This window comes from Anopheles cruzii, chromosome 3, assembly GCF_943734635.1.
Source record: "Anopheles cruzii chromosome 3, idAnoCruzAS_RS32_06, whole genome shotgun sequence".
Classification (NCBI taxonomy): Eukaryota; Metazoa; Arthropoda; class Insecta; order Diptera; family Culicidae; genus Anopheles; species Anopheles cruzii.
The window spans coordinates 84,567,810-84,589,025 of NC_069145.1; the positions used below are offsets into that span (position 1 = coordinate 84,567,810).

The window sequence follows — 21,216 nt, forward strand, 5'->3', positions numbered from 1 at the left end:
AGCAGGAGAGGACGATGGTTCCTGTTGGCATCCCTCCGCTAATAGGGTCACTGGCTTCCTTCCTTCCTTCAACACCTGGCGCTGTGCGTTCAACCAGCACCAACCTTCCTTTATCCGGCATCGATTTGCTTACCCACCAGAGCTGAGCCCGCCCTGTTGAAGGGATGCACTTTGGCGGGTTCTTCCGCGCCGCGTTCCCAAATAAGAAAGGAGGAAAAAAAATCGGTTGCACTTTGCTAACCTTTGCTTCGTTTTCTTTGTCCTTGGTCATTGCCACCATGCCTCGGCCATCGATCGTGAGCCACCAGTGCGGCATAGGTAGGTGCCGCCGCGTGCGACGAGCATAAGCCCGCCCTAGTATTGGTGTGCCAGACTCTCGCCATCGACGTTTCTGGTCGCGCGCGGATTGCCGTCAGCCGTCCTCGTCGCGTGAGCATGCAACCGGCAACACACCAAGTTCAAGTATGTTTACATGACGCGATGACAGCGAGTGGCCGCGGGCGCCGACAAAGTGCAACAATTCCTAATGGTGGTGAATCCTCACTCTCTCTCTCTTTCGTTCGCTCGCCCGCCGTTCGATTGTAAACAAAGCGCAACTATTGGTTTTCTCGCTTGCGGTTTCCACTCTTTTTCCAAAGCCCCTATTTTTCGCAAGCCGCAAAAGGAGCGGCAACTTTGCATGTTGATGGCGAACGGTTGTTGATGGTTCGATTTGTGTTGTGTCTCTAAATCTGCACTGCGGCACCGTGAGAGGCGAGTGAGAAAGGGATGTGCGACCACGAAAGTGTGAGATGAAGCCACATCACTCGCTCTCTGACGCCTCACTCCGGCGGGAAGTGTCGTTGATCTGATTTGATTTGTTGATTTTTGTGTTCCGACCCCGTACGAGTTCAAACGGTGCACGCCAATAGGGCGTAAAAGATTAATGATTCTAAAAGTTATAATCCCGGGCCATTTGAAGACGGCACGGCAGATCTTGAGTGGGTTGACTTTCTTGAATAGTTTATGTTCCGGATTCGACCGGGCTTGCGTTGCCGAACATAAATAACTGGAACCTGGAGTCAGTGGCGGTAGTTAGTCCACGCAACCCGAACTTAAATTGTTCTGCGGCGACTGATGAAACTTTCAGACAATCCTGTCCGCTTGAAACAACCAACGGAATGGAACGGAATGGTGACAAAATCATCCGGGCGAGACTGTTGCGGCGAAAGACGCCAGCCACTGCAACAAACTAATAATATCAATCAACCTAACGACTAAATCACCGCGCGCGCGACAAACAAGACAAAACCTCCGGACCGCCTGGGTCGCCGCCGCCGCCGGCTTCCGTGCTGATTTCCTGAGCCACGGCAACCGAAGATTATGTAGCGCGATTGCGCCGTTTACGCCGCCCGGACCCTCTCCTGGTGGAACAAACTTCTGGAACTTGTTCCGCCGGCGAGGAGCATTGACCACCGAAGTTTGAGCCCGTGCCCGAGCGGATGTGAACTTGGTGACCGACCGGTGGTGACGAGTTGGCCAGGTTAGCGTGCTCCGTTAATTACGCGTATTGCGTTCCTGCTTTCGGTTGTTTCGGTGTGGTCAAATTAGTTTACTCCACCAATATCCGCAATTCTTGTGAGTGCCTCGAGTGCCGAGGTTATTAAACAATCAATTACGAAAAAAAAATCCTTCTCTGGTTCCCTGCGGCCACAACCACTTGAGTGGTCTGCCGAAAAGCAACACACACTATTCGGACGATCTGGTGTGAATAAAGCAGGAAGTTCCACCCGATTGAGCCGCAGACTTCTGGTGACTTCTAGACAATCATACGAAACTATATGAACTCTCGCCGGTCCGCGCTATGTGCTCGCCCTTTTCCTCCCTAGGTGCCCGGAACGCCCGGTTTGATGCTTTTCCGAATGCTTTTCACGTCACCGTCGAGCGACAGCCCGGGGTTGAGGCAGATGAGGTTTATGAGATTAGTTAGCTGAAGATTTGCTTCCCGGGCAACGGCACACCCGGGGTAGCCCCGAGAAAGGACCTGTCTGTCCGCTGCGTGACGTGAGGCATGACGCACACAAAACAAACAAGACACGGGCGGATTTATTGTTGTATTTTATTTGCAAATTATTTGTACCAACTTTTCTCGCCTCCGTCGCCGCCGCGTTGGTTGGAGTTTCGGTGGCCACCAACCCACCGTTCACACGCACACACGTGGGAAACCAGGGTAAGCGTCGTGTTGTTGGCGGGGCCAGAGGGGGCACCACCACACGCCACATCATTTCGCCGCGATTTAGGGACTTAAGTGGCTGGAAAGTTTTTGCTATTTGCCACCTCGGAGCTATTGTAACCCCGGCACACGGAACAGGTTAGGCTACGGGGTAGGTTGTATACTTTTGTGTGTTTGCTTTTAGCAAGTGACACATTAACTCAACCGTATACGCAATATTCCGTGGTGGTCGCTAAATCTTGGAAAGACTTGAGCTTGTTGCGTTTGTGTTTAATTAAATTGATGCTAAAATTTCCATAATCCCGCCGGTTCGTGATTTAATTTGTATTGCTGAAAGGGACATTTTTCGGATTATATCAACTTACGCCAAATGTGCATGTTGATATTGTCCGGTTTTTGTTTAAGATGTTGTTAACAGGGTTCTGTGCATTCCTTTTCAATTTCGTCCATTTCGACCTGTTGGAAAATGAGCATCATCTTGGTGCTGTGAAAAGGCTTGAAGGCGACGAATGGCAGGAGGTGCTGGATGCAGACCCAACCCAAACACAACAACAAGGTATAGAAACACTGATTGTGTTCCAATCACCGGTTTGGAGTCATGTGAGAGATCCAGAAGTTCGTCAAAAAATATTGCATTCACCTGGCGAAATGTTGCCAGTTCCTCCATTGCAAAGCCAAACCGCGTCACCCGAAAGGCGATGCTTTCAGTATGGTGTGACCAGGAAGGTATGGTGTACCACAAGCTACTAAAACCGTCAATAAAACGATGAATGAAGATCGCTACTGGCAATTGATCTAAATCGTTACCGAGCCGATCGGAAACAACCTTCACTTATTCCAAATGGTAGCGATCCTCCTTTTGTTTTTCCGTTTATTTAATCCGCGTTCGTTCAGCCATTTTCTGTTCTTTGGAGCATTACCAATAAAATTGAAGTCCAAAATTTGGCATTTGTACAGATCTGGTTCGGTCCCAAAACTATTTTTGCTATCTATGGAAATAGTCGGTTAAATAAAAATCGCATGAGGGCCAAAGCAGGGCTCAATCGTGATGGCGTCGTACGAAAGACCAAATTAAAAATAAGATCCCCACGTGGTTTACGATAAAAGTCATTATTAAAAATAAATTGCACGAACGAACGACACTCTTCTTGATGCGCCGCAAACCTTCTGACCCATGCCGCCCTGAACGGAAGTGAACACAAGGGCCAGGACCGACGAACGGACTGTGGTCCAGTCAACGGAAAAGGGGTAGCAGAAAAGAGGCAGAAAAGCAGACCCTCCAAGGACTGCCCGTGAGCCAGGGCTCCCTGCTGGGAACGCTGGCTATGCTGGAGACCATTTGCCCGGACGTCGGGAAGTCATAGGTCATCGAAGCGCACATTCTCCCCCCCGGGGATGGGCGGAAAATCGAAGATGCGTCCCCCGGGGCGCTTCCACCTTTGTATGCAATTTTGCATTCGCCTTTTGACCTCGGTCGGGGCGGGGGAAGGAAAGGTTCGATCGGTGGGAAGATCCGGCACCCAAGCAGCGGCAACCCGTAGCAACAATATAAACGAAAAGCACGTACCACTCGCGCGTTTAAACTCGCGGACCATGTCGCGCGCGATTCCTTTCCGGCTTTCCTTCGCCACCTTCGGGCGGGAAAACTTTGACCGGATCCGGAACTCTACTGTGTCGCGTGGGCTTTCTGGTGGCCGATTGCATTGTGGAGGAATTGTGATTTTTTTTTCTGCCGGAGCATTCCTCGGTATTTACGTATTTGTTTGATTCGCACGTTCCGGGATCAACTCCGGTCACGGACATGCTGCTGCGGCTGCTTCCTTTGCTGAGATGCCGCCGGCCCGGTGGACGGTGGCCGAACGGGAAATTATTCTTCTCGGTTCCGGAAATTTTATTTTGCGCCCGTGGCAAGGCTTAAATTATGGTTCCTTCATGATTCTCGGTGCACCTCGGAGCCACAGAGAGGGAGAGAGAGAGAGCGCGCGCGGTGATAGTGGGAACAGGGCGGACAATCGGCCATAAAACAAACGGGCGGGAAAATGAATAAATGTGCAGCCAGTTTTTGCCCGGTTCTCGTGGTGCGGAAAACATAATTTCGCATTAGTACGTGACTGTGCACCGGCCAGTCAAACGATGGGCAGTGCTTTGAATGCTATGGAAGTGTTTTAAATTATTAATTTTCACATCGTCGTGCTCGTCTTCGTCGCCGCCGACCGAAATTGGCGCGCCGGAACAATGGCTATAAACAGTCGTGACTCAAAGTTGTGGCCACCACCGGCCCCGCGTGATGTGAGCTTTGAAGGAGAAATATTTCTAAATTCTGCCGCGCATCAGTGAGGGATCCGTGTTTGGTTTTGCTCAATATCATCAAATATGTAAAGTTCCGATAATTCAGCCGCTCCTAACGGTTTTCGGGGAGGTGAAGCCAAAAAGTGTAGAATCAAAAGTTTTCTACATTTCACAGAATGTGGCGCTTTAAAAATCACAAACAGACGGGTCGGCGTTCCTGCGTTGATGATGTTCCGTTGAACTTTTACATATTTAGCATTTTACGATGTTGCTAAGTGAACATCTCTATTCGCTGTTGGCGGGCGCCCTTGGGCTCCTCGGAATCACAGAGCCAGAACGTGAAGCGCCGGGCAGAGAGAAAAATGGGCCGATTCGATTGATGAAATCAGCGGCAGAGCGGCGTCAGGAGCATAAAAATTCAAATGGATGGAAATCCGCATCACCCGAAATGGGAAAAACAAAAATTTCGGAGCTTTCGGCTGGGACACCCGACCCGGACCCGGAGCACTCTGACCGGTTTGGAGGTCTCCTTTGTAGCGGGAAGCGGCCGGGGGTCGGTACGGAAAAAGATTGCCAGAATCTCGTTATGATGAACTTTTCCATAATTTCCAGCGATTTCCAACGGCATTCCGGGCGGTGATGATTTCTTTATGCTGCTCGTCGGCCCGGCCCGTCGATGCGCTTGCCTTTTTGTCGGCTGGTGCGACTGCAAAAGTGGCCCCGTGAAGCGATGGCCACGTTCTCGTCGGTCGCTTTACGATGTAAATCATGCCTCGGCAGCGGAGAGAGAGAGAAAGGCGAGATCCAAACGTTCCGGCAAACACATTTCGAAAAGTTTATATCGTCTCTCGACGCGGACGTGCGGAATATGCGGCGGCCAGCCACGATCCGAACGCGGCAACACGATCCCGCCGCCGCATCCTTGTGTTACGTTCCGTGGTCTTTTTTCGTTTCGTGCTTGCGCTCCTTTCCCTGGCCGGAAGCAAATGTTGGCCGCTTGGAACAACAGCGATATAAAGATTAAGCAGCAGATTTTTATTGTCTTCGCGCCGGGCCACGCTCTCGTTCCGCGGATCCGGACACCGTGCGCGCGTTACCGATCGTTATGATGTCCTTTTCCGGTCTGCGGTTGGTTAGTGCACTCTTATTGCTATCGTTACTCGTTTGACGCGTCTTGCGTGTGGACAAATTATGCTGTCGCTGGGTGTGTGTGTGTGGGTCCACTGGCCACAAGATGAAAAATATTAAACCGAGCAGCAGGATCAGTGGTGGAAACAGAAAACCGAAAATGTAAAAGTAACCCGGTATTTGGTGCCGGTGTTTTGAAGCAGAACCTTGCTATTAGCGAAAGCGACCGGTCAAACGGAAGTCGATGGAGCCAGGCGAAGGCGTGGTGTGATTATCATACAACCGTAACCATTAACATAATCATAATATCGCTGTGCGCGCCGGCAAGGGCCCTCGCCAGAGAAAGGGCACTTAGCGATATGCGTCCGATTTGTCCGAAATGGACTTTTCCCAGAAGGAGGAAGTCGGATTTACTGGGAAACGGTCGCAAGCCGCCGCCGTGTGGCCAGATGCGAACCATCAGGCTGAGGACAGTCGCCTTTGGTGTGGTGGGGCGTTGTGTCGGATTGCTGTTTCATCTAGAGCGCCAGAGTGCTGGATACTAACCAACGTCGTCGTCCCATCGTTGGTCCCGGTTTGGACGGTTTGATTGCGATGGGTTAAGAAGCCCTCGCTCTGGCGCTCTGGCGCTCTGGCGCTACAGTGCCCTTCTAAGCGGCATAATGTTGTGGCGTACATCACAGCGATCAACCCTTGATGACAGGTCATTTAACATGGGGTGTGTCTGGTTAGTGGCCAGTAGACGATTGCCCAGGAAAGAAACCTGTTTTTTTTTGGGTGGCAAACGGGAAATTGTTGGCATTTTACAGACAACGGTTGGTCCGTCGTTTACCACAAGAGTCCTTCATCGGGACGTATGGCAGATGCCCTATCGTGTGCCTTCTTTAACTCCTGACTGACATTTCGACATTTTTTGTGCATATGCAAATCACACACACACTCAACTCTAGGAAGTGGGCTATCGCGTTGTGTCCTCGGTCACAAACAAAACAACAGTCTCCAAACAACATTTTCAGGTGCTGCTGCTGCTAGGCCTTTTGGGGCCCCTTTGAGGGGGTACTTGGCGTCGTTCAAGTGGCAGCGGGCTCCTCCGATGATTGATGGTCATTCCCATCCATCCATCGATCGACCGCGCTGAGTGCGGTGCGCTACTTCACGGTCACCACCACGCGAACCTTCGAATTGGTCAATATTGATCCGTCCGCCTGAGGTGTTTGCGGCGGCGGCCGCGGCCCCGTCGATGGTTTTTTCTTACAATTAGTAGACCAGTTTCAAGACCAAGACGCTGTGTGATGCTGTGTGTTTGTCCGATCCATCACGGAGTCGTGCGCAACCGACCGGGCTCTGAGGTACGCTCTCACAATTGAAGCGATAAATTCGTACCTGAGATGAGAAAACATTGCCCAAACACAGAGTCTCCCCGGATGGGGATGGAACGTGCACGTCATTCGCGGGCTCTCCGGGTGAGGTCATTCGAGAGGCAACAGCTTCATAGGTTCCGAAGATGAATCGCCCCCAGACAGGTTACATCAGTTCTCCATGGGCAGTGATTTCGCTTCCTGCACTGCGCGTCTCTCTCTTTCGCTCACGAAAAGAATTATTTATTCCTCCGTGCCATAGGTTAGGGCTATCTCGTTGGTGGCCTCCTATAAAAAGGAGCAGATTAATCAACACACTTCCTCATTCCTGCGGGGTCGTTGATGCCGGCAGCTGGCGCCTCCGTCGGTCGCTCTCTTATCGGGCGGAGTGCCTGCAGCTGGACATTCCCAATCCTGGTTTTAATGTGGAGTACACCGCCAAAAGACCCCCCCCGGAGGGCAAATTGGGGGCACCGCTAATCGCGCGCGGGTCTCTCGTCTCGTCCCGCTAATCGCCATTGGCAGCGCGGGAGCTGTGCTTCTTCAGCTGTGAAGAAATCGTAGCGAAGCGCATCGCACCCCCAAGAAGAACATAAATTGCGCGAGCGCCACTCCTTATCAGCGTGTCACCAACCGGACCACGACCACCGGGGGACTGTCGTGGTACTAATCTCCGCGTCTCGCTGTTTGCCGGCTGTTTGTTTTCTGTCACGGGACGGGACCGGACCGGGTGTCACGGTCGCCACAATGGGACGCGGTTGCGTTTCAATTTTAAGACCGTTTCTCTCGGTCCGGCCTTAATCCTTTTCCGTGGCGTGGCACGCGTGCCTCGGTGAAACCCAGCCGCCGGGTGGGCTTATCATGTTTCGTTGGAGCGCGACGAGCGCAACGAGAACGCAGCGCGAAACCACGGCTCATTAGTGGGGCGGTCAGCCGGGCGAGATTGTGTGGAATTATGTTGCTGTTTTGTGCCGCTCTGGTCCGTGGCTGTGATTGTGAAGAGCGCAACAATTACTACAAACCCCCGCCAAATGCATTTGCTGTGGACGAGTGAATAGCATCTTGACTCTTCGGTCTACAGACGTACCGAATGAGCGGTAAAGGGTCTCTGTTCGAATCTTGGGACGGCGGATGAAATTACCGGACCAAAGATGCCCGATTCGGAGAGCGCCTTTCATTGTTTGCAATCAATCAAACACTTTCACAGCAATTAATCGCTCTTTGTCTCGAATTATGTCTGTGGTGTGTTTGTGTGCGGCACTGCGACAGGCACTATTCCTGATTGTCGCCGCGATACGCAGACAGCCGGTCTCTCCCCCTGAGCCCCCCGAGCTGATTGATGTGCCATGTGTGCAGCAGAAAGGAACAAAACAGGTCCGGTTGGTTGGGTTATTGATGAACTGATACTTCTCGGTCAGTGGCGGGGTGGGTCGTGTCGTGCAGCTCCTGTCCGTGCAACGCCGCCACTGCTGCTGCTGTTACGTGACCTGTTCTTCGCAAACACCTCTCGTATGATGCAGAACCACACGCGGTGCACGGGGGGACACCACCAGCTACAGATTATCTTATCTCGTGCCGCTTATCACCGCGGAACAAGTTTGACTCGCAATTACGGCAAACAAACCCGTTTCTCTCATCTAAGCCCCTCGGTGGCGGTGGGCCAGCTCCTCCGTTGGTCAGCTTCTCCGGGCTCGGTTGGTTGTATTTTAGCATTAGTGCAGCGGGTGTGCGCGTGCCCGTGGGCGCCTATGTACTAGGGTGTTCAATAAGTTCGCATGGTCGATAACAGAGAGCGCTGCTACGAGTCTGATTTTTTTTGTTATATTACTACACTCTTCAAATGAACGTATGTGAAATTTCATTTCAATCGACCAATGCATTTTTTTGTATTTTTTACAATGAAAAAAATCAAGTATCGTGCAATGATTTAATTTTTATTTTTGGAAGGTTTTAAAGCAAAGGAAAATTCTAAAAGAATGTTGAACGTGTATAAGAACTCTTCACCTTTAATTAGGGGGTTAAATCGTCCAATCACTGATAGAAATTAAGTACAAGACCTAGCCAACTCATTGAGCAGTATAACCAATATTTTGACTGAAGTTTTGTGTTCCTAAAAGCTGTTTGCAAAATGGGTGCGCATTCGCTAAAAACGCATTCGAATGCAAGTTTCTCGGCAACATTTAGAGCTTTTTTGATAGGATAAAGTGGATTTTGTGCATTGAATCATCACTGTGGATGAGACTTGGGTCTATCAGCATGATCCTGAATCAAAATAAGTGGCTAAGGAGTGGTCTGAGCCTGGTTCTTCGATTCCGAAATGAGTTCGTGTCCAGAAATTGCCTAAAAAGATGTTAGCATCAGTTTTGTGGGATGCGAATGAAATTTAGTTAGCTTTTGTTTTTTGAAAAATTGGAGTCTCCTCGGAACAAGTGTATTGATGTTTAGGAAGGCCATACTTAATAGCAAAATGTGTTTCAAACCAAGAAAATGTGTCCTTCTTATCGACCAAACGAACTTATTAAACAGCCTGTGTAAGGGAGAGTAGCTTCTCTCCATTTGCGTCGCTTATCTGCTGTTTGCGCTTTGCTCGGCTAACAGGAGGCGGCAGCAGCCCACACGGAATAAGGGGGGGCCTCCTATCCGAAATGATACATTGGGCACTTCAGGTGACATTCCACCGCATTAGAGAGAGGCCACAACCGGCGGGTAAACAAATGAGCGGCGTGGCACGGCGCCGCACAGTGCCGGTCATAAATGTGATGGTGGTTTGTGTGCAAATAATACGTGCCTCGGGACGTGCCTTCTCTTCGGACTGCACAATCAATGGGCCGACCATTTCCGCCATGTTTCGCTTTTTCTTACTACAATACCCCATTACGGTGCGGCTACAATGTACGTAAGTCATCCAATTCGTGTCACACGAAAGAGAAGAGGCCACAACAGGGCTTCATGCTCTGCCGGACGGTAATTGATGGCCCGGCCGGTCGGCCGGCCGATACGCCACGAATTTCGAGGCTCATTATCATTCTCGTTTGCTGTCATGGGGACGAATGCACACCGGCGAACGGTTGCAACGTGTGGTTCGTGTCCGCACTGGGCGTGAGAATTTGAAAAATGGCCCATGCGACGACATGATGCGGTGTGCCAACTTCCTTCGACCATTAATTTGTTGATGTGATTTTTATTTAAATGCTACAGCGGCCGGCCTCACGTCGGAACGGCTGTCTTCGGCGAACTGGTCAGTGTTTTGGCCTCCAGCGTTATACTTTGTTGCCCCGGCGCAAGGTATCGATCCTTGCGTTTGGTCGTATTATGTTGTCCGTGTGTTTTGAAAAGGTTCAGTTCTGCCAAGCTGAGCTGATTTGTGGCATTCTTTTTCCGCTGCGATTCCGAAGGGAACGGGCGGTTGAAGATGAATCACTTTTGCGCCCGGCGAGGATTGTGCATCGTTGCTCCTCCAGCGGTCTCAGGGACACGGCGGATTCCATCAGCTCCTCCTACGATCCCCCGCGATTTTTGGCGAACACATGGCGTCTTTGGCGGATTTTCCCAGTGCACCCAGCCAGCCAGCCAGCCAGCCAGAGAGAACGAGAGTAAATGGTTTCAATTTTCCAGCGCGTCCATCACTTGCTGCGAAGTGGCAGACGGAGATTATTCACCCGCATCAAGTTAATTGCTGCCTTGACGGATGATAAAGCCCGCCAGCCCGCGGGGACGGCGGCGTCGGTACTCTGGTGTGACTCAAAAACCCATCATCGATGGGACCACGCGGCCCCCTCGATCCGTTTTCCCTCGATGTCCCTTTCGCCATAGTAATGAACCGTGGGGTAGCCGAGCGTCTCGCCGCTCCATACTAATCCAATGCGGACATGGCGCAACCGAAACCGGGGTGACATTGATGGTTTTATCGTGCGTCTTTCTAACCTTCTGTTGACATTGAAATCGAGCCGCAGTCCCGCGCTTGGGAAGGTGTGCCACTCTCGGCTCGGCATGGTGGGAACCGTCCTAATCCACCAAACCCCCGCCGGAAAACAGACGGAAATACACTAGCCATCGGATCGGCCCGAACTGAAAAGTGAAACAAAGTAAACATGAACACGCCAAAAACCCAGTGGAAAAAGTGTCACCCCGGGCCGCCGGCCGCGAGGTCCGTGTGGAAAATTCTGGTGGGAAATAAAATTTGAATAAAAAGCCGGTCCGGGCGGGGGTCGTCCACTTTTTGAGGTCGAGTTCGATGATGGACGCTTGCTAAATTTTCCTTTGCCCATCGGATGCCTCGTGTTGATTAGGGGAACCGGGGTCGGCCCCGCCGCCGGGCTGCCGATAACGCCCGAGCCGCGTCGGCTCACGAATGTTGGTTTATGTTTTCGGTTTTTTCCTTCTTTTTCCTGATGATTGCCATCGCATTGGAATTGGCCCGATTCACGCAAACCGTCACGCGCTGGTAGAGTTATGTAGGGAGCATACATTGTGTGGAGTCGTTCAGGAAAACGTAGTTCCCCCCGCTCGGGGGTTGCGAAAAGTTTCCACCTTTCGGTGCTTTGTTATTACAACAACACAACATTGCTTCGGTTCAATTGGTTAATAATCCACTTCTTTACGTTTCCTTTCCATTGCATACATCACGGCGCAGCGTCAACAATTTACCGGCACACGGCGGCATCGGACGACAACGAAACATCGTCGGGAGCGGCGGCACACCAGCCCCGGACAGATCAACAGGACGAGCAGCGAAGCCCACCGAACGGGAAGTATTCCGGCTCCAGCGAGAACTTTGGCCCCGCGGCGAGCGCACTGGCGCCGAACCCGAACGGTGGTGGTGGCGGTGGCGGTGGCGGTGGTGCCCTGGCGCCGGCCTCACTGCAGGCGGCCTCACCACAAACGATGACACTGACGGCGGCGGATAAAAATAAAACCAGCAGTAAGTCAAAATCGTAACCCTGGGCGGCCAGTTTTTGGGTGGGTAGAAAATTTGCAGCTCGCGTTGATATGACCCTCCGGTGGCGCGGGAGGTGTTAAGCCCCCCTTTTCCGGATGCGACCAATGTAATTTCTCCCCTTGAATGGGGGTGATTAACGGAAAAAGGAAAGGTGCGACAGGGCGGTCGCGGGTGGATAGACAGAAGAATGTGTCTCGGGTGTCGCCCCGACACTGAGTTCGGGTGGTGGTGGGCGGCCATGTGCAAATATGCTTACACTTCCGTCTAGCCGGAGCCGAAGCGACGGGAGCTGTCGTTGCTTGGGGACAGCAGCCTGTCAAAAGGGCAACGACTGGCGCGTCCGCGCGTTCCGGCACTGCCGGGTGAGCTCCTCAAGGATCTTCACTAAGGATGTGCGCCGCCAGCGAGAACGAGAGAGAGCGAACGCCGTCTATCGGGAACCTTGGATGGGACAAAAGTTGTCCCGAGCATCGAGGCGGCTCCAGTGTGGGCGGCTCTAGTGTAAGCAAAGTTTATGGGATGTGACACCGGCAGGAACCGGTGCACGGGTGGACGGTGGGCGGTGGGAAAAATCGTTATTAATTAATTTTCAAAATATGCTTTACGATTCTTAATGAGCTTTTTAAAAAATGGCCAAACCCGCGATGAGAGCGCATTGCCCGGGGTGGTATCTAACTCTGTCTCTGCCTCAGGGTGGTCACCCTGAGACCTGAGGCTCGGAGACGCTCCGTTGGGTGGGAAAAACGGAAAATATGTTTCGCCGGCACCGGAGAGAAGGGACCGTCGTGGGGGCCACGATTGGAGCCCGCTGCCGATCAAGAGAAGGGAATGTTAATTGCCCATCCAACGCCGCGCGTTCTCCGAGCATGCCGAGCTCTCCGAACTGCCCACAGTAATGAGGGCTCAAGGGTACATTAATAAAGAGCGCCGCTCGCCTGACGCGGCTGACAATTTTAACCCGATTAACGCGTTAATTGAAAGTTCGGTGGTTCGGCATCGACGTGGCCGGCTGGGTGGGTCGTCCAAAAGTGGGCCATAAGTTGCGCCCCGGGCAGAGTAAACGAAGCGATCAAACGGTCGAATGGGGCGCGCTTTTCCATCGAACACACCGACCCAAGCGGATTCTTGGTAAATTAAAAACCATAAATTGTGACCCATCTATCGGGTGGCCCCCTGGGTCACTGTCGTTGGCAGGATTTTTAGCAAGGACACACACCAGGCGGCGGCACCTCACCGGCAATTTCTGATGCTTCTTGCAACCTGCATATTAATTCCGATTCTCTCTTCTGTCTGTTTGCAGAGCTGCTGAAGTGTCACTGTGACATCTGCAAGGACGAGAACTACGTCTGCGAAACGGACGGCGTGTGCTTCACGTCGCTGTCGCGCGAAGCGGACGGTGATCTCAAGTACTCCTACAGGTAGGGTCTTATCTGCATCCAATGGACCAGCGGACGCGGGGCGGAGGCTCTCTGCCCCTCGTCTCCGCGCCGGCCACCTGTGTGCGTTTGTTTCTGTTTTTTCTCTCCTCTTTTCCATCCCCATTTCCATATCACCCTCGAGAAGCCATTTTCCATTTCCGGGTGTCCTGTCCCGTGATCGGCCCAATGATCGGCCCTCGCATCATTTTCGCAATGTCCATCCTGTGTGTGTACGTGTGTTGTGTCGCTCCCATTGCCTCTCACCACCTCATCACCTCATCATCATCACGTCCGTCCCCGGTCCCGCACCGTGTCCCGCGGGGCAAAGCTAACCCGTCGTCAATCCACCCAAGTAATTCTCTCAAACGGTCATCGGGTCTTCGGGTGGGGCGGAATAAACTCTCATCAACTACACACGTCATAGCCAACCCGTCCCGGTCGGTTCCGGAGAATATGTTTCCCGGAATAGTGTAAGGCCGACCACCACGCTGGGTGGTGGGCCTACTGTCAAATAAGAAACTCAGCCTAACGCACATTTCTTCTACCTCGTGGGAGACCCCGAACTGAACCTTCGTTTCGTGTTATCATTTTCCCAAACCTGACAGCGAGAAATACTCTCACCCGACAAGAAAGGAAAAATGCTACCAAAATCTGTTGTAATGCTTGTAAATGCTCGCCTTTTATGTCGTCCTTTCTACGGTCGAGGGTTTGGCGTCCGGTAAAACCGGAACGGAAGCGGCAGCACGGAATCACGAATCACGTGCAGGCCAGGCGACCGTTGAATCCTTTTCCATCCCGTTCGGTGCGTGGTACGCGTCGGCCAATTGTTGCGGATCCCCGGTGCCACCGGTCGGACCGGAACGGCGGACTGAGACACAAGATCGTCACGGTGTGTCCTTTTTTCCGTACCTCTTTTCCCGCACACGGTGGCAAAAAGGCGGGCCACGTCCGGGTCTTCCGGTATTACTTTCTGAAGCAAAGTTATGCTGCGACAAACCGTGGTTTGAGCGCAACCCGCGGACCGACCAATAAAAAAGCACCATCGCGCGGATCCTCTGCCGGTGGACCAAAACGGAGGGAAGAAAGCGACTACAAAAAAACCGGAAAAAATCTGTCGTCACCATCGCGCTCTCTCTTTCTTTCGCTGGCCGTGTCGTGTGTTTTCATTATTAGTATTCTGGGTGCCGGTCACGCCTAGGATCGTCTTCTAAGACGGCGAGACCGAAATTTCCGGTGGACGCGTGCTCGAGCAGCGTTTTAATTAAATCCAATAATAATTTCGCCCAAAATTCATGTCCCTGTGGCTCGCTATTATTTGCACCGCCCGCCCCCAGACAACCGGCGGGCGGAAGGATCCGGCCGTTGGTCGCCCGTTGCTTTAACGCGCCAGCATTACAATCGTCGTCCTTCCAACGGCCATTTTCTAGGTGTTGAATGTGACGTTTTATTGTTTTTTCTTTCTGCTCTTCGTCCTTTTGGCAATCGACAAACGGGCGCGCGCACTGGACACACACCGCCTCTTACGTACGAGGGCGAGGGCATAAATGTCCCTCTGCACGCCACGGCGGCGGGGCCGATGATTATTACGTGTAACGCTCTGGAAGCAGCACCACACGAGCTTTTTGATGTGCTTGAGCTTTAATTTGTTCCTGTTTCTCGGGCGAGAAATTAAGGTTGACGATCGGCGGCAGATTTTTCACCGGTTTCTCCTGGTCACGCCTGGGAGGAGAGCTAGACTTTAGGAGGACAGTTGGACAGTTAGGCCAAAATCGTTCGTTTTCTAGTGGTTCATTGCATTCGGTTGATTCTAACTTTCGGCTTCGTTTCGATTACCTGACCACACTGCTACAGAAACATTGCACCAATATTATTGTGAGTTTGGATTTCATTTTCTATATTTATTTATCTGTTTGGTTTTCAATAGCAGCTCCGTAGTTCTCGGCTAGGGTAAAGGTGTACAGTACAGCGCCAAATGTCCCTTCCGATCCTGATTTGATTTCCTGACGACGCGCAAAAAACATCATTTTCCCCTATCATTTTGGCGTTTTTTCACGACCTCCTCTCTCTCTGTCTTTCTCTAAAATCCTTTCTATTCCGTTTGGTTTTTTTTGCCTATCGCATCGCAAGCAGAAAATAAGGAATCGTAACGGCGAACGCCGTCTTTCCAGTTCATTTCGCAAATATTTATTTTACGAACCATAAAAGGGCAATGAAATTGCCAAGTTATGGCTGCGATTGCAGCTCGTTCCGCTCCGTCCGACGTTCTGTCTTTCTGTCGTCTCTCCGCCCTATCCCTCCTTACTCTCTGTCGCCTTCCTTCTACCTAATTTCTACGCTAGAAACATCAAATTAACCCTTACGCGAATCATGGCCAGCGACAAAATTCCAGTCTGCAACGTGACCGAGACGCGACACGACCTCGACGGGACGGGACGACATCCGACAATTTTCCAGCCCATTCGGGAGCCACTTCTTCGATTCGCCCCCGGGACTCCATGTGTTTTTCCCGATCGCACACACTCTCGAGCGTGACGGGCGGTGCCAATAAACGGACAAAAACAAAAATCGAATCGAAATCATCGCGCGCGCCGCATATGTGTGCTGTGTGTGGCCACATTAAAATCGCACTCATATCGCGGTTTTGTTGCTGTTCGATGCGCAATAATCAAGCGCCTCGCGGGAACCGATGGCTCCCCTGTGGGAAGAAGGCAAAAAAAAAAACGCGAAACAAACCGTTGAACCGGTTTGTCGAGGGGGGGGTTTTCTACTTTTATTGGCCCCGCCGAGCATGATGTCTCGCGAGATTCGGGTGAAAATTCTCGGGAAAAATGGGAAATTGCTTCGTCGCGAGCGCCAAACGTTCCGCGTCGTTGGCGTAATTTTATGGCGTCTCGCGATGGGACGCCAAATTGAAATCGAATTGTAACGACATGCGTTGTAACGCGGCGCGGCGGGCTACATTTTGGTGTTTCGGGCACGATTGTTTCTATCCGCCACTTGGACCAGAATTGCCGAAGTTCGATCGGTTCGGAACGTGGCATATTAAGCCCCAAAAGGATGTTTATAAAAATGTTTAATTAAAAACGCTTCAAACCCGGAATCGCACGGGATTAGCAAACGGATCAGATCGTCTGTCTACCGAATGCTATCGATTGGAAAGGCCCGGAAGATGATGCATATTGGCGTTCCGTAAGAAAATTCATCCCATCCATCGTCAGGCGACGGCCCGCGCTCGTTACAGTACATTCTCGAGTGTGTGTTAATGGGACCTTTTGATTTACGAGTCTCTCCCTCTCGAGTCTCCGGCCGTTGGTAAGACCACGCACGGAACGCTGCTTGACGGCTTCGGCCGATCGCAAGGCTTCACAAATTGCGTTAAACTCGATTCAGTTGGCTTGTTGGTGGGCAAATGGCTTGAAGTCAAGAAGACCTGTGGAAGACTTCTGCTGCAACCCTCCGTCGCCTCCGGCGTGTTCCGCATTTGCGGTTGCGGTGGCACACACACACACACACATACGCACCCGTTGGTGTCGGGTGCTAATTTTCCATTTTCAACGCCTTCAGTCGGGAGCGCTGGTTACAGGAAGGTTAACTATGCTCCAACCCAGGCCAGGGAAGTCGCTCCTCGGCGGGATTGGCAAGTAAGCTGGGTAACTATTACTAATAGGCTGTAGTGGGGCCCTCATTTCATCCCCGGTGGAGCAGTTCGAAGATCGATCCGCCGCCGGAGTTACGCTCGTGGTCAAACTCGTTCGAAGCCACGGCCACGGCTCCTCCGGTAGCACTTTGCCGCTGCTGCGGACAGTTGGCAATTAAAACTGTCTATTTAATGGGGAAATTGATGGCCATCCGCCGGGCCGGGCCGGGCTGGGCCGGGTCGGGCCTGTGTGCGTTGGTTGAGCCCCGCGATGTGGGACCCCTTACAGGTTACAGGCCTCGGGGGCGAAGGACTGGTCCCGGGCGAAGCAGGCGGTTTCGGTAAATAGTCTGCTAATTAAACCGAAAGCAGCTGCTAAACGATGACCGGTTCGCGGACCGGACCGCCTGGCGCTCCGTGCTTCTTCGCCGTGCCGATGCTCCCTGGGGTTAGTTAGGCAAATGAAGAAAAATGGAAAACGCTTACAAAATCCGTTGGTTTGGGCTTCCGTTGTTTCGCTTGGCTCGTTGGCAATGTTTAAAAGTATTTACTTGTACCTTGCTTGGTGATTCCCATTGGTTATGACCGATTAGACATGAATGGCGATTAATTAGGCCTCTGGACAAAGCCAGGTTTTTTGTGATTTGCATTAGAATTTGTGCTTGCCAACGGCAGAACTTTGGTCACGGTTCGTAAAATTTGACTGCGTGCTAGTCGTTTCCAGACCCGAGTTAATTACAATCACGATTATGGCTACCGGGCCCGTCTTCTGGAAGGTTCCTGCTGCTTCGGAACGTGGGAGCCAACTATTGAGCCATTATGTTTGATATCAACACCAGACACCCGCGTAGGCATTAGACAGCATAGCAATTGAATGATTCGTTTTCGTCGAATTCGTGATGCCTGTGCCCAAAATCGATTTCGGAGCTTATACTAGACATGACTTATACGGTGACCAGACTTTATGACTACAAACATTCTCTTGACAGACTAAAATTAGATCAACAAATGCCATTTCCATCTTCCATCGTGTACAAACATGAATAAAGCGTTTCACTTTCGTATTCGTAATTTTCCCCTCCCGAAGGTGCTTAGATCTGAAGGACCACTGGGGTCCGTTTACCTGGAACTGGTGTCGTAATAAGACCGACGACATGCCTAACGATCACTACTGTTGCTACGGGCCCGACTTGTGCAATTTCCATCTGAAACCCGCAAAGTCTTTGGTAGAAGGTGCGCTTGCGTTTTTGTTTCTCCTCTCGAATTTTGTTATTGTTTGATTAATGTGTTTTTTTTTGTTAGTTTTCTCTTTTTTGTTTACTTTCAAGCTTAATAATGCACTTTTACTTCGAATGATACTTTCCTTCCGTTTGTTTGTGTTGTTTGCACTTACACTCCCAATAATGACGACTCTTTTCTTGTGTTTTTTAATCCTCTTTTATTCTCTTTGTTTTTTTGTGTTAGTTTTTTTTTATTGTACGTTTCACCATATGATTTTTTGGTACGAAAAAAACGCACCTTCGATGTGTGAAAAATTCGTCCCATTGTTTCGACGATCAATTCCAAACGACTCAACGACGTGTGACTCTTTAAGATGAGCTTTGCTTTTTAATTATGCCCAAGTTAAGGTAAATCGATTTGACCCACCACCATCACCACCCAGAGTTGTAAGTTGTCTAATCCAGCGTTCTATTTGCGTGCCGGTCTCGTCTTGAATGAACCCTGAGATTGTTAATCTGTTAATCTTTCGTTTTTCGCTTTCGTTTTCTACTTCCCCTTCTCAGTGCGTTTTACTATTGCGTTTTCCTTTTAACCAGCTTTGCCATGTTTTTACTTATTTTTTTTCTTGTTTTCCGATAACGAGTTCACGATTTGGTTGTAATTTTACGCCATCCACATTTGCATTGATTTTGACTTTACCAAACCACTTGCGCTAACACAAGAACCCTGTTTGACACACTCCTTGCTTCTCTTTCCTACAGCTCCTCGTAATCAGTGTTTTCACTTCAGCCGACAATTTGTTACAATGAGTTCCACGAATAATGAACAAGTTTTCCAATGGGGGTTTCCCTGCTGCGGCTCCATCGGTACAAGAGAAGCTCTCGGCGTTCGTCCTCGTTACCCTATCCTCAATGACTAGGTTCCACTGTCAAACTTCCCAAATTTTTGCTTTTCATTTAAATTATCCCAACCCGGTTTTCGGTTTATAATTTCGACCTCAAACAAATGCAACGGGGCCTTATGATCGATCAGGCAGCGTTTGTTTTGTCTGTAAGCTGTTTCACGCTGTTCCTTGTGGTTGTGTGTGTGTGTGTGTAATACTCATGTTCTCTTCTATCCCATTTTCTCTCTCTTTCCCATAAAATTGTATGACGCATTATCGACCGTGCGTGTGACACCGGATTACAATGAATTAATAATTGTTGCCATTGGACCGCAAAACCGTTCCGATCTACCCGTTAATACCCGTTCAATGTTCCATCATCTCAACACCAACGGATTACACACATCATCATCATCCAACATCCCACCAACCAAAAACCATCCAACTCGATTTGTGTGGTCTGTGTGGGGAACCAGTTGTAAGAAGAAACAGTACGACCTGGCCGATCGGCTGCCCCTGAGTTGTCTAACCTCGAAGGAGAAGACCACCTACTTCAACATCGAGTGTTGCTCCACTGACTTCTGCAACCATAACAAACTATTGACACTGCCCAAACCAGGTACATTCGGATTTTTCAACTCTTCCCAACCATTGATCTTCATTACGCTTTGGTCGGTTGGCCGCGACTCTTATCACGACAGTGTAATGGCAGTAGTAGAGATGTCGTAGAGATCGGCGCGGTGCGGCGCTTCGTAAAAACATCCCCAAATTGTACAGTAACGTTAGAACATCGTCTCGCGTAATTAGAGGTAGTGCGCAATCGTATTATTTTCTTCCTTACCACACCGGCACCAGGGCACATTCAGTTACTTTGGCGAGATGTAAACAGTTAAACAGTTACTCTTGCGCGTAGTTTGTAACCTTCCCTACTCGTTTTGACTCGTTTTTAATCAAGAGCAAGGTGGCAAGCGATCTGTACAAACTGCTGGTGCCCGTTTCAATTTCTCTGCTGCTTTTCTTCTCAACACCGGACTCCTTCCAGTTTTTGGTCTCATTTTCCGAATTTTCGTTTCCTAAACATATTGTAAATACTTTTCTATTGCTTCGATAAAATCGTGTGTTTTGAACTGAGCGTTCCTTTCGATTGTGTTCTAACATGTTGTAGTTTAACACTTTGTTTCTTTCAAACTTACTGCTTTGTGGATTGGTTATTGCAAACCCCCCTTTCTTCCGATTTGATCCTGTTTGATTTTCCTCCCTTTGACCCGTTACCTAATGCTTTGTTATGTATTTCGCTCAACCTTGTTTTGTGCATGCTGATTGTTATATTATGAACCGTGTTTCAACGTTAACCCCCGCGTAACAGCCTACATTTCAGTGAACGAAAATTGTCAACGAGTTGTTTTGAATGGTACCTCTTCCGCTGAAATTAACTCGCTCGCCGTCGCTGCCGCCGTACGGAGTAATTACGATATCGGCTTCAATCGTTATGGTAATTTGCCTCCTAATTGAAACGAATGCCATGAACTCGGATCGGTACCCAAAATGGTAGCTTTCACCACCACCGGTAGCCAATTTGCGGTTACTGGCCGGGGCCCGCACTATTTATACCGCCGCTCCCTTCCTCAATCCAAGAACGGCGACGCTTGAAGCCCTAAAAAATGGTTCGCCTCCAGCTGCTTTATCGAATCCTGGGAAAGCTGCGGGTGGGAAATCATACAGCTGAGCGAGCGTCGCCATCTTTTGGCACCGTGCCATGGCCGCCGCATGAGACGCACACCACCGCGCTGCCGCTGCTAGCGCCGCCAACGAGCCGTGCGGCGCACGTGTAAAAACGTCGCCGTAATCGATGTGTAATCGGGAAAACGATTGAATTTTCCCAATTAAGCACCGGCAGTCGGTCGGTCGGCACTTGGCCCCGTGCGCTCTCCTCTTAACCCGCTTCCGTTGCGGAGCGGTGCGAAGGCTCAGAAATCATGTTGTACGATTTAATGAACCGATTTCTGGTTCGTTCGCCACAAAACGGTTCCTGTTTGCTGTGCGCGTGTTACTGCGAGCGCGCGACGGTGCCAAAGAACGAGCGGAAATGGACACTTTTCCCGGCCGTTTAGCGCCGGTGGTGATTCATTAA

At 50.7% G+C, this 21,216-nt stretch overlaps 1 protein-coding gene across 1 annotated transcript in view; it reads left to right on the top strand.

Moving 5' to 3' along the window:
- Positions 1-278: 278 nt before the first annotated feature.
- LOC128271178 (TGF-beta receptor type-1) overlaps positions 279-21,216 on the top strand; it is a 42,206-nt gene continuing 21,268 nt past the window's right edge. The window contains exons 1-4 of the mRNA XM_053008619.1: positions 279-318; positions 11,621-11,905; positions 13,227-13,344; positions 19,562-19,704. Coding sequence (XP_052864579.1) covers positions 279-318; positions 11,621-11,905; positions 13,227-13,344; positions 19,562-19,704 — 586 coding nt within the window. The remainder of the gene's footprint in view (positions 319-11,620; positions 11,906-13,226; positions 13,345-19,561; positions 19,705-21,216) is intronic.